The 13,238-nt window shown below is 42.0% G+C and overlaps 1 protein-coding gene across 5 annotated transcripts in view; it reads right to left on the bottom strand.

The window, feature by feature from the left end:
* Positions 1-8,552: 8,552 nt before the first annotated feature.
* Positions 8,553-13,238, bottom strand: part of Plac1 (placenta associated 1) — a 133,800-nt gene continuing 129,114 nt past the window's right edge. For all 5 annotated transcript variants that reach the window (NM_001434103.1, XM_087600008.1, XM_087600010.1 and 2 more), the window contains exon 3: positions 8,553-9,445. In NM_001434103.1, the coding sequence (NP_001421032.1) occupies positions 8,865-9,386 (522 nt within the window). In that variant the 5' untranslated portion in view covers positions 9,387-9,445 and the 3' untranslated portion in view covers positions 8,553-8,864. The remainder of the gene's footprint in view (positions 9,446-13,238) is intronic.

Below are 13,238 nucleotides of genomic sequence, written 5' to 3' on the forward strand. Positions count from 1 at the left end.
TGAAATAATTTGGGGGGGGGGATATCTTTTGGAAACAATTTTTTACTTGCTCTTTGGAAGTAGATATTAGGGAATCAAGTTGAATTGAATATTTTTTAATTACAAAGAAAATTTCTAGACATTGGGATTTTAAATTTTAAGTAGAAATGCCTTTTGATGATGTGTGGTTTTTAGTGCACGAGTGTGTAAAAGCCATGAGTTAGAAAGACACGACTTTCTTTAGGTTACAAGTATTCAGAAGACTTCAGAGAGATAAAAGGCAGGAGACAATCACAGATTTAACAGAAAGAAAACAACCGGAAGCTTCTACTGTGTTATCCGCAAAGACCCCCCCCCCATCCCCCAGAGTTCAATCCGAGGCTAAAAGGTACAGTAAACTACATAACTATCAGATTAAACTAAAATGATAGTGTCCTTTGGTAATTTCTATCTTACTTTCTAAGCTCAGTTACGAATGCTTTAAATAAAGTTCCTGGAAACCTTAGAAATTGTGAGGAATTCTTGAATCTGCCCCTCTCCTACCATCACACGCTCACCAGAGAAACCAGTGAGTTTGTATATTTTTCCTCTCTATCAAGAAGAGGTTTAGAAACTCATTGATGCCCCTGTCTTTTGATCTTCTCAAGATTTCTTTTCCCTTCCCAAAGAGGCACATATGCTCACTGAATAGGTGTGCCTTCTTACTGTCTTAAGAATTTCTGCCCAGTAAATTGAAAACAATTTCAGATTCCAGAAGTGACTGATCGATCTTCACACAAACCAGGCCCACAGTGGAAGGGCAAACCAGGCCCTCAGTGTTCCTGTGTGAATGCCCTAGCTGCGGTTGGGGTTTGCTCTCTAGTCAGGGTGAGCTGACAAAGTTTAAGAAGAGGCACTTGGAGACAGAAAACCCGTGGCCATACAAGTAGAGACGTTTAGTTTCTAACTCTGACACTTCTTCCACGTTCCGGGAATCTCATCTAATTAGGAAAAAGAGAAGGAAGAAAAAACACTCTACTATCTATCAATGTCACCCTGCCAAATATGTTCAGGGAGGCGGAAGTGCGTTAGGATAGTTGACTGGTTGCTCCATTTATATTTTTTAAAAAAGTCAAAGGAAAAGAAAAACCCAACAAATTCCAAACAATAAAACAACAACCTCGAATGAACATGCCGACAGACAGACAGAGTGACTGGCTCAAGGAAGTCCTGAAATCCTGTTAAAAGTGCAGTGCTCTGGCAAGTCCAAATGACGTCATTTTCTGAGTCTGGCTTTGTAGGGATCACACTCCTGGGGGCAAACTTTATCTTACTAAGTAGAGGGAAGAAGAGGGAACAGGAAGTGGAAGGCTCCTGAAGGATGTTATCTCTGTTTAAAACTACGGCACAGATGCCTGTTTTTCAAAGCCTGGCGTACTTTGTTGCATCAGGAGAGGGGAACCATTTCCTTGTGCTGATAGCACAGAATTTTCCAGAATTGACTCAGAGTTCTCGTTCTGTCTCCATAACGTTAAATGTTTGCATTAAAGAAATAACAGAAACACGGGATGTGATGACTCTTGCCTGTAATGCTAGCAGTTTAGAAGCTGAGGCAGAAGGTTAGACCAACCCGGATTACATGAAACCCTCTCTAAAATAAAACAAAACAAAATAAAATAAAACCAATAAGACTTAGTTGGTAGGGCTTCTAGGTCGATTGGAGTATGTAATTTCTTTTACTTCTTGTCTCTAAAATGTTTTCTTTTGAAAAGCAGTGTCAAGGATCAAACCGAGGTCCTCGGGTTTGGGTAAGCATTCTGCTACAGGGCTACAGCCACAGTGACAGCTCTTAAAATAATTACGGGGCTTACAACTGGGGTTAGACTCTGCAGTTGTCCATGGCCAGAGTAAAGCCCATCTATTCTATGAGAAAAGAAATAGAGATCTGGATTTATGTTTTTAGACAAGGTTTCGTGTAGCTCAGGTTAGCTCCAAACTCATGATCCTCCCGCCTTACCTTCCCAGTTGTACCACTAAATCCAGCTTAGAATCTGTTTTACATTTTTGGTCTTGGCTCTAAACCCAGAACCCAGTCACTTCTTTTGCTCAGGGCCCCCAGGAAGGCAGAGGGCTAGGTCAGTGAGAGAGAAGGAAGGGGTCATCATAAAAAGATGAGGTGAGAGCATGAAAACATTGACCTTTCTTCTAATGTCCGTCCTCAAATACAGTCTGTCAATGTGCCACTGGCTCGTTACAATGAACATTTCAGAACGTCTGGACACCTTTCACTTGGATTCTGCCCCTCTTTCACGGGTCCTGAGTGCTTCTTGGAAAACACAATTTTTACAAAAATCACATAGGAATAAAATTTCACTCTTGAATGTGGCACTCTAGGCCCTCCCTAAGCAGCTGCAACCTAGTCCTGTGGGCACACTTCCTCCCCTTCAGCAGCACCCACTCCGTACTTCTGTGCTGTGACACCAACAGTGCCCATTCCTTCTGAATGCTTTCCTGGGCATCTTTCATCCTCCATTTTCAAGGTACTTGATCAAATTATACTGAACTGTCTTTCGTAGCAGACAAAAAGGTCCTAGAGGATCAGGACACGTTTCCCTATTGTTATCTTTTCACATTTTGAGCAGTAACTTGTCTCAGCTGGCGTTCAATACTTATTTGTTGAGTGAGTGCATTTTTGAGAAGAGCAAAGAGTGTGTTGATGCTACAAATCATGGTTAGCAGTCTTAGTGCCTTTGATAGTACTTATAGGTGTTTAATCCAGGTCCACAGCATTGGCATACCAGAAGTCCATCTGGGACTGACGTTTGGCGCAATCAACAAAATCTAATGTGGAATTAATTTGTTTTTCAGTTAGCTACTCTGAACTCTAAACTTTCTCCTCAAAGCCCATCATTATGATTTGTTCTTGTAGGTTTGAAACTAGACCTTGTAGGGATATGGGGATCTGGATGGAAGGAGGGAACATTTTTCAGAGACCCCGTAGTGGAAGAGAGCTAAAAGGAGATGGACTTGGTTTGGTGAGGGCTTCTGTTGAGGAAGGAGTTGGGAAGAGATCTGCATATGGGGAGGTTACACTGGGAGGAGAAGGAGACATTTTTCTTTTTTGACACAGTCTCATGTAACCTAGGCTGGCACTGGTCTCAATTTTGTTTTGTAGGTGAGGATGATCTTGGATTTTGGATTCTTCTGCCTCAGTCTCCAGAGTGCTGGGATTGTTAAGTGTGCACCGCCACGCCCAGTTTATGCAGTGCTGAGGGTGAAGGTCAGAGTTCTGAGTATACTGTGCAAGAACGCTAGCATCGGAATTACGTCCCTAGTTTTCAAAGAGGAGTTTGGTTTTAGTCAAAGATGTTGTAGGGACTTTAAAGGGCCTTGTGTCCTCATAGCACAAAACAGTGTTTGTAACAGATTCACCTAAGTTAAATGTGACATAAAAATTTTGCAAAAGCCACACCCATCTTATATACAATAACCTAGTCGCCATCGTACACCAGTAAAATTGTTATTTGGGAAGAGAAAAAGATATGCTGTGCTGACTGTACGTCAGGAGACACATCACATTCCTCTGCGTCATGTTTAATATTATTTGTCAGCTTGACAGGATCTGCAGTCACTTACCTCACAAGCCCAGCCACGTGCCTATGAGTAATTATGTAGATTAGCTCAGCTTTTGAGCATTTCTGAGAGGAATTACCTAGAGTAGGTTAACTGAAGTGGGAACATCTATGTTAATTGTGTGAAGAAACATACTATGGGCAAGGGTCTTAGACTGAAGAAAAATGCATCCTGACTGGGCTTCTGATGGGAAGAGCAGCCTCCAGACCCTGTAACCATGTGGCTCACTTCCTTGAAATGATTAAACGGTACTGTTGAGCTGTGAGCTAAAATAAACCCTTTCTGTCTTTAAATTTTATTTTTCTTTATGTGTATGTGCATTGCATACCATATGTGCCTAGGTGCCGTCAGAAACCAGAACATGTGTTGGGTCTCCCGAAGCTGACCTTTCAGATGAAAGTGGGCCACCCAACAAGGGTGCTAGGAGCCAAACTCAGGCCTTCTAGAAGAGCAGTCCTTGGTCTTAACCATTTAGTCATCTCTCCAGCTTACTCTTGCGCTGAGTTGCTTTCCTTAGGGCATTAGATCATAGCAACAAAATAGTAAGTAAGGTAACTGTCCCCGATCCTCTTCCTTTGTCTTCTTTCCAACCTTCCCCTACACCCTAGATGTGAACACCAGAAGTCCTGACCAGTCCTGACTTGATTTTCATTGACTTTTAACGTTAACCACTAAGCTTATCAATAGACATGTTTTACAATGACAGGAATTTTACAATGACAGGAATGTAAGTCAGAAGGAAAAGAAAGAAGGAAAAGAAAAAGAAAAGTAATGGCTCCAGCAACCTAGCATCAGACTGCTTTTGGTGGTAGCGCAGATTTCAAATGTTCTCTTTCATGGGCAGTTTGAAAATATTGTCATCAAATATTTTCCTGAAGTAAAACAACATTGAAAGTAGCTTGGGCAGCCTGGATCTCTCGCACACGCTCTATAACCTGAATAACCCCACTTCTTCACTGTGTGGGAGCATCTTTTATCATTGGAGGGGGATTTTTTCACACGTGCTCCACCACTGAGTTAAATCCCAAACCCCAGAGATTACTTTATTTTGACTTCCAGACTATAAATTATTCCAGAGTGTTGGTGTGGGAATGATGTGGAAGCTTACTGAACATCAATTTGTTCTGAAACTACTGACCCTCTTTTGTTTGTGGGGTGGGCCAGAACCCTGGGTTTCCTTGTCTTCTGTCTTGTAGATGAAGCTTAGAAAACAGATGAGGCTATTGAGGTGGCCAGAAGATAAAGGTTCTTGCCACCAACCTTGAGTCCCAAGTTTGATTTCTCTAACCTACCAGACAGAACAAAAGTGGCTTGCAGAGTTCCCCTGTGACCTCTAAACATGTACCAAGGCCCACGAGAAGCTTCCTATACAAATAAACTGAAAACAAATAGTATTTTTTTTAATTTAAAAAGAAAAATTGACTATTTGATTTTTTTCGAGACTGGATTTCATATTCAAGGCTGGCTAGTCTGAGGGTAAAAGTGCTTGCTATCAAGCGTGAGAACTTTATTATGATCGCCAGAACCTGCATAGTGGAAGAAGGACAGAAGTGACTTCACAACATTGCCTTTTGATGTCCATTTGCATACTGTGGCACATACCTTAAAAATGAAATACAAAGAGCTTATACTTTAAAATTAATTGAAATTAATATGTTTGCCCTTAGCATATATAGGTATGTATACACACACACACACACACACACACACACACACACACACACACACCCCGAAAAATATAGTTTGCCAAAGAATAAATAAATTAACAATATTTTCAAAATGTGCTTTGTCATTTTAGGTCTCTGAGGAAAGTGTTTTTCATGGTGCTGGGAGACTGAAGCCAGGGCCTTGCACATGTTACTGTACTAGCGAGCTGCGTCCTCGGCCCAAGAACAAAACAATTGGACATTACTCTGAGTCTCCTTTTGTGGGTGAAATGTCTCATCACAACTCTAATTCTTAAACATCTAACAAGCAATTATCCTAGCAAATGGTGCAGATCTTCTTGGCTTTTCTAGACATGGAAAGGTGAACAATGCTCATTTCCTTTGATGGCAACAAAGTGTTTCTTACAACCCTTCTGAGCACTATGTTGTACAGGTTTATAAACCTTGTCACCTTGAGAATTAACCGAGCATCACCACAACAAAGAAGGAAAACATTCTTTTGGAGTGGTGTATCACAAGCTAATGAAATTACTCAACTAACTCAGGGCTGGAGGGCTGGAGATGTGACTCAGGGTTAAGATAGCTTTTTGTCTTCCAGAGCTGTGTCGCAGCTTTTCTTCCTGATTAAAAACATTGCTTAATTATACTGGGATGGCAAATTATGTAAAATATGGTTACTGATCAGCATTTCTTTGTACACGTGCATTTCTTTTTAAAAAGATTTATTTATTTACTTAACGTATGTATGTGACTACACTGTCACTGTCCTCAGACACACCAGAAGAAGGCATCGGATCCCATTACAGTTGGTTGTGAGCCACCATGTGGTTGCTGGGAATTGAACTCAGGACCTCTGGAAGAGCAGTCAGTGCTCTTAACCGCTGAGCCATCCCTCCAGCCCCCCACATGCATTTCTTTTATTGTTTGAGAATTTCATGCATGTTTACCGTGTTTCTAAAAATCAAGCCTACTCCTCCTGCCTCCTTCTGAACTCTCCCATACCTCTTCATCACTTTTCACTGCCAAGCTCATATATTCTTTTTTTAACCCATGAATCCATTTAGTGATGCCAGTGTGTGTGTGGGGGGGGGCACAGGGCCATCAGCAGGAGCATGGGGGCTATTGCATATCACAGCAGCTGTGGCTGGATGCATAAGATCCCTCCTCACACACACAAGATCAAGCCAGCTGAAATTCCAGCATGAATTGGGGAGGGCCTCACCAAGTCCCATTTATAGCTGTGGTGCTATTGGCAGTTGATAGCTTCCAGAAAAGGCACACTCAGTTCTCTTCACATTCTCTCTGCCTAAAAAGCCCTTCTCCATCTTAATTCAATGAAACTTTCAGATCAGAACCTCCTCAATGGTTCCCGATTTCATGAATTGTAGGCTTATACCATCTAGGTTTATCTGTTGCCCTGGCGACTAGAACTGATCTGCCTGTCCTCCCAATCTTTCCACACATCATTTTGTGGTTACCTCTGTCTTCTTTGATGTCACCATTTTATTGTTTCCCATTATCATCTGTCCCTTTGTCCTGCCTCTCCACTGGGTTGGAATAGACTCCTGGCATTTTTTCCAATGACCTCAGTCCTGGTCCTCATATCTTTGTGCAAACCCATGCTATGGGTTTAAATAGCCTTACAGCCTCTAACACCTTACATAACTTTACATGGTTGTATCACATAAAACTGTGTTGGTTTTTGTCAGCCATTAAATTCCCAATATCTAATGTAGTTATTGACCCCTAAGATAATTGTAATAGATATTTGTTGCATTTATACCTGCCTCCCAGGTATTGTAACCTCTCAGTTTATTGAAAAGGGCAAGAGATGAATGTTTCTTTTCGTGGTGATGACCCTCTAAATCTTTATTCATCTGCTAAAGCACGTCACCTTCATTAATGAGAAAAATTGCACTCCAACATTGCATTTCTGTTTTTAGTTAAAGATTTATTTTTAACATATTTAATTATGTGTACACGTGTTTATGTCTGTTTGTGGGTGGGCATGTGTGTGCAGGTGCCAACAGAGGCCAGAGGATTTGGATCTCCCGGAGCTCAAGTCATAGATGGTTGTTGCCTGATATGGATGATGGAAACTGAATTTGAGTCCTCTGGAGGAGCAGCAAATTCTCTTACCTGCTGAGTCATCTCTCCTGAATACCGCTTTCTTCTTCAAAAACTAATTTTTATTGACAAATAAGGATGTTATGCATATGATATTCAACATGATATTTTGGAGGGTTTGCTTCTTACTAGGTTATATGCCTGTGAATTGCTTTCTTAATCAGCCATGCCTCAATTTCCCTCTTCCCCACACCCTGAGTGTGTGTGTATGTGTGTGTGTGTGGGGGGGGTTGAGACAGAGACTCACCATGTAGATCATAGTAGTCTAAACTTGTAGCAATCCTCCTGCCTCTTCCAAAAAGAAAAGGTTTCTTATTTTTAAACTGGGTGTGAGAAGAGCACTTCTTTTATAAGATTGTAGTGAGGGCTAAAGGAGATGTTTCTACTATCTGGAATATTTTCTCTCCAGATTATCTCAGTCTTCACATCCAAGACATAGTTCAAATGGCAAGACCATGGAGGCCTGGTCCCTCCCCAGGTTCCCATGTCACGTTGTTTGAAGTTCTGCATAGCATTTGTCACTATCTGAATTTATCTTTATTTACTTATTTGCTTACTAGCTATGTGACCTCAAGTTCTCTGAGTCCCTTTCTTCTCACTACCATTTATTTGGTGTTTAGAGCCAGGTCTGCATGTAGTTTCACTGCATAATAAATAGTTGTTGAGTTATTCACTTCCTCTCAGTGCTCTAAGCCTTTGAGAAAGCTACTGGATAGCCACACTTCGGGCTGGTTTCTGATAGTTTATAGGTTGGGGGTGGGTGGGAGGGCTGTTATCATAGCTCTGTAAGCTTACGATCCAGCTCAGCCTTGGGAACCTAGCATGGGAGCATTGGAACGTGACTTGCCTGCTTCCCAGAACCACTGGAGACTTAAAGATAACTAGCTTATCCTTTCTGTACATAAAAAGTGGTATAGCTGGACATCAAACAACGGAGACTTAGTGCTAAGCTTGGTGGTGGTAAACAGAAGACCAGAAGACGGGAAGTACAGATATAGAGCAAGAGATTCTCCTGGGAAAGGCTTTGTAGAGGAACCTGAAGGGGTGGGAAATCATCCCAGAGAGAGAAAAACCCAGGCACCAATGCTGGCAAACCACTTAGACTAATTCCTGGTCCATAGACAAAACGAGATATACGTTTATGAAGCAAAACCATCCAACTGATAATTCAATGCCAATCAAAACTTTATTATTGTTTTAAAAGATACAAAAATAGTTAAAAAAAGTTACAATCAGCTATATATGAATCGCCCCTTTCCAAAATTCCCCTAAAAGAGCTGTAATGGCATTTATTTAGCTGAGAGTAAAAAATACTGCATACTAATTCTTAGAAACAGAATTTTCAGAAGCCCTCAAATCTGGGCACTATATGGGTTTCCTCAGATCATCTGAGTGAACACACTAGTCCCCAGAAATATTTGCACAGTCAGATGACTACACAAGATGGACCTCCAAAGACTCTGTCCTATGATGTGGGGTTTACATGCTCTTCTGATTGAAGACGTAAGGCGGGCAGCTGCAGTTGGGCTGTTGGCTAGGCTCTGGCAAGGTGAACACGTGGTAGGAAGTATCATTCTTCGGGGTTGCGCCCATGTTACTGCTAGGTGCTTTCGCGGAGTAGGGCTTAGTGAGCCAAGGGGACCGGCGAGGAGCAGCACAGGACACAGGAATCACATATCTCGCAGATGAGCCCTTGGAAGCATAGTGAATCTCAGAGCTGTAGATAACGACATCTGGAGAGACGGCCTTGATGCGGATGCCACATTCAGTAACTCGGTAGTTGAACTGGTAGAAATGTGGGTGAATATGATTGGGAGGACAGCCAAGGCCCAAGTGCACCTCATAAAAGTGAACGAACACATCATTATTCAGCAAGAAGGGATGGACGGTGACCATGAACCAATCTGTTGAGCACAGCACATTCACTTGGTTTTGCTCAGAGTAGCCAGAGAACATGAGGGTGAAGAAGACCACACCTCCTAGGAACTTGATGAGTTTCATTCTTGCAGCAGGGTTGGGTGACAACTCACTGGAGACAGGAAAGCGTCCAGGAAGGGATTCTAGAACACACAAAAATGTAAGAGGCAAGTTACCTCATGGTGTAGGTAAAGCTCAATTATGAGTTCTTGAAGGAAGTACAATGAGGGGTTATGTTTTTTGAGATGGAGTCTTACTCTGTAGCCAAGGCTGGCCTGTAACTCATTATGTTGTTGCATAAGCTGGCCTTGAACTGTGGCAGTCCTCATACCTCTACCTCAGAAGTGTTGGGATTTCAGTGTAAGCCATCGCACCAGGTGCAGAATGTTATTGTTGCCATTCGCTCTTGGTTTTATCCTTCTATTTTGATAAAGTCTCACTATGTACCTTTGTCTAGTCTCTCTCTCTCTCTCTCTCTCTCTCTCTCTCTCTCTCTCTCTCTCCCTCCCTCCCTCCTTTCCTTCCTTCTTTTCTGAAATTTCTCTGATTTTCTGAAATCCCATTATATCAGAGAATCTTTTGGTCATCATGAATTACAATGCTACTGATAAGAGTTCCAGATGAAGTAATTTGATTACTTTTAGTCAAGTCATTCATACACATTTAATTATGTGGTTGCCAGGGATAAAATATAATTTCTCCTTAGTTTTTTTTTTTAAACTTGTTATATTTGATTGTGGAAAGGTGTTCGCTTACTCTGTTCTATTTCATTGTAGGAGATAAGTATACAGGGGACAGAGGGCAGAGGAAAACTTTCAGGAGTCTCTCCTTCTACCATGTGGGTTCCAGGAATTGAACTCAGGTCATCAGGCTTGGTAGCAAGCACCTTTACCCACTGAGCCTTCTCACCAGACTTCTTCTTAGGTTTTAACATTCAATTTGTTTGCTAAGAAAGTAGGTCATATGGAAGGACTCACTGGGATAACGTATGTGAGAACATTGCACCATTAAGGCAGACTAAGTTACTAGTTCAAATTAAATTGTATTTTTCCTTGATTTAATCTTCAATATGGAAACTGTTTCATTTGGGTTTTTCACTGGCCTTACGGAAGATGGGATAATAATCCTGATCAGTGCAGTCTCTTTCTCCACATGAGGGAACAATATGTGATTTATAGCAGACAGTATGAGATAGTCAACTTAAAGAAGCCATACGCCACCATGCCAGGCCCATGTTGCTCAGAGGTAGAACACTAGCATAGTATATGGGAGGGCCTGGATTTCATCCACAGCCTGGCCAAATAAATAAATAAATAAAGTCCTAAGAAACCATGCTAGTTATCTTTAATATGCATGCTCCCGCAATGAAATTAAAACTTACTTCTGTCTCACGTGGAAGTTTCCATCTTTCTGCTTTTTACATTTTAAATGTATATTGTATATAAACTACTTAAAAGAAGCTCTACATGAAAAAGGAGGCATTTGGTTTATGCTTTCTGTGTAGACTGACCAACTAGCTCTTAAATTCTATGCCTAGATTCTGTTGCACTCGCTAGCTTTTGGGTTCTTTTTGCCTTTTGCCTTCAAAAGAGAGAGTGGCAGAAAGAGAAAAATAAAGCTAAGAATAAGTGTCTAAAACATGGCAGCAGGAGGAGGCAACAAGGGAGAAAGGAGAACATCAGCAGATAGTGTCCAACTTAGCTTTCACTCTAAACACAGAAAAGGATATGAATCAAATGGAAAGTGCCCAAAAATTGGAAAGAAATGAGTGCATGTACATAAATAAGTATAGAGATTAACTTTTGCTCCCTGATAAGTATTCCCCATATAGATGACTTCATCCTTGGAAAATTTTTATTGAGTGCCTACTATCTTCATAGCATCAGGCTAAAAAGACCCCAAGACATTCCCCTTTCCCATTTGTAAACAGGCAGAGTTTTCAAAGGGAAAGCACACAGTGAGTGCACTGGCCGGGCTGGAATGTTCGGTTTCGGAAGAGTACCTCCTGTTTGCTTGTGCTTTCTTTCCTTGCAATGGCTGTTCATTCTTTCTGTAGTGTTGGGGGTGATATAAAAGAAGCCGAAGGAGACTTTTCTGCACTCTGTCTTTTTTCTAAGTTGTCACTCCTGGGACTGACTGATTTCATTTTTTCTCACAAAAACAATAGAAATGCAGCAGCAGCAGAAACACAGACAGAGACAGAGACACACAGAGACAGAGACGTACATACATAGAGAAACAAATAGATCGACAGACAGACAGACAGAAACACCACACCACACACACACACACACACACACACACACACACACACACACACACATACACAGAGAGAGAGAGAGAGAGAGAGAGAGAGAGAGAGAGAGAGAGCCACCCACCAATGTCACTTTGTCTGTAACTAAAGAAACCACCCTGTCCTAAAGATGCTTTAGACTAGCTTTCTCTCTCTCATCTCTTCCTTCTTTCCTTTCTCCAGTCCTCTCTCCTCTTGGTTCTCTTCCCTTTCTTTAACATGATCTCACTACTTGGGGCCATCTGTCCTGAACAAAACCATTCTCATTAAGTAGTTCCTGGAATAGGCCAAGGAAACAATTCTTTCATCTCATTTTTCTTCTCAATCCCCAAACTGAGGCTCCAATTGAAAGCTGTGCTGGTCCAAGAGTTAATCTATCCATTTCCTCTCCCTTTCCCAAGCATCCTTTGTGTAATCCCCCCCTCTTCCCTTCTCTCATGAATAATCCAAATAAAGTTACCAAATGCCTACATTCTCCAAGAAACAAGCCAATTGGTCCCCAGGCACTCACTTTAGACTATCTTCTTGCTCCACACCCACTTTTCAAGTTCTATTGCTCTGATTCAGTTTGAAAGAGAGAGTTTGCTGACGCCACTGTTTCAGTAATCACTAGCACAAATCTCCAAACTTGGACAATATAGAACTCGTTTCCTCCAGTGTCCTCAGAGCCAGCAACAGATTGCCACGTAACAGAAGCAATAAACAAAGATGCATATGTACATGATGACGTACCTCTGGACTCAGAAAAAAAACCTTTAATGAAAGTTAGTGCAGACCATGCTTGAGGTCCCATGGCTCTGAGGGAGAAGGGGAAGGCTGGAGATTAGGAGGAGAGCAGAATGTACTGTAATGGGCTTCTTAAGTCAGAGTCCAGTAATTCAAGGGTATATTTTAGGATGGGCCCCCTTTTGCTGAAAACACCTCATCAAAAATACAGCAGCCATCCTCTCCCCAGCTGCCTGCTCTTTGCAGGAACCAGGGAGAAGGGCGTGTTTATGCACCCACATGCTGCTGGGGAATGGTTATAAGTCATTCACCACACAGTGTGAATTCATCACATGAGCTGGTTTTCCTAACACCTAACTGAGCTCGGCTGGCAGCATATGATCTAGAGAAGGGATGGAGAAGCCTGGGGTTACCAGGGCCAAAGGCAGCCGAGAGGCTAAGAAGGGAAGTGGGAGATGATGTAGGCCTAGACGGAAGGTATTCCAGTTCCAGTTGGAACTGTGCACAGCAGCCCAAAAGATGTGGAATGTAAACAGAATTCCCCCTAAATTCTCCAGAAACCATCCATGCTGATGGGGCAGTTGGGGATCCAGGAGGAGGGAAATACAAAGACAGGAGTGCTCACCTTGTGACTACTGTCCAGCTTCTGGCAGGTGGGCTTAGAAAACAGGTTTTAGAGTATGTATTATGGGAGCCCCATTTGGCCTTGATTGCAAATTTTCCTTACGGTGAACTGAGATTTGTTGGTTTAACCGAACAGGGCTCAACTATGGAACATACTGTCCTGGACTGAGCTATAGAGTAGCCAGGCAAACTCTTCTAACACCTGGATGCAAACTGTTTATTTTCCTTGCAGTTCCAGAGTACAAGGAACTTTCTGTTTTCTTGAATGTGGTTTATGCATATACATTTCCCAC

The sequence above is a fragment of the Rattus norvegicus genome, chromosome X (assembly GCF_021556685.1).
Source record: "Rattus norvegicus strain SHRSP/BbbUtx chromosome X, alternate assembly SHRSP_T2T, whole genome shotgun sequence".
Classification (NCBI taxonomy): Eukaryota; Metazoa; Chordata; class Mammalia; order Rodentia; family Muridae; genus Rattus; species Rattus norvegicus.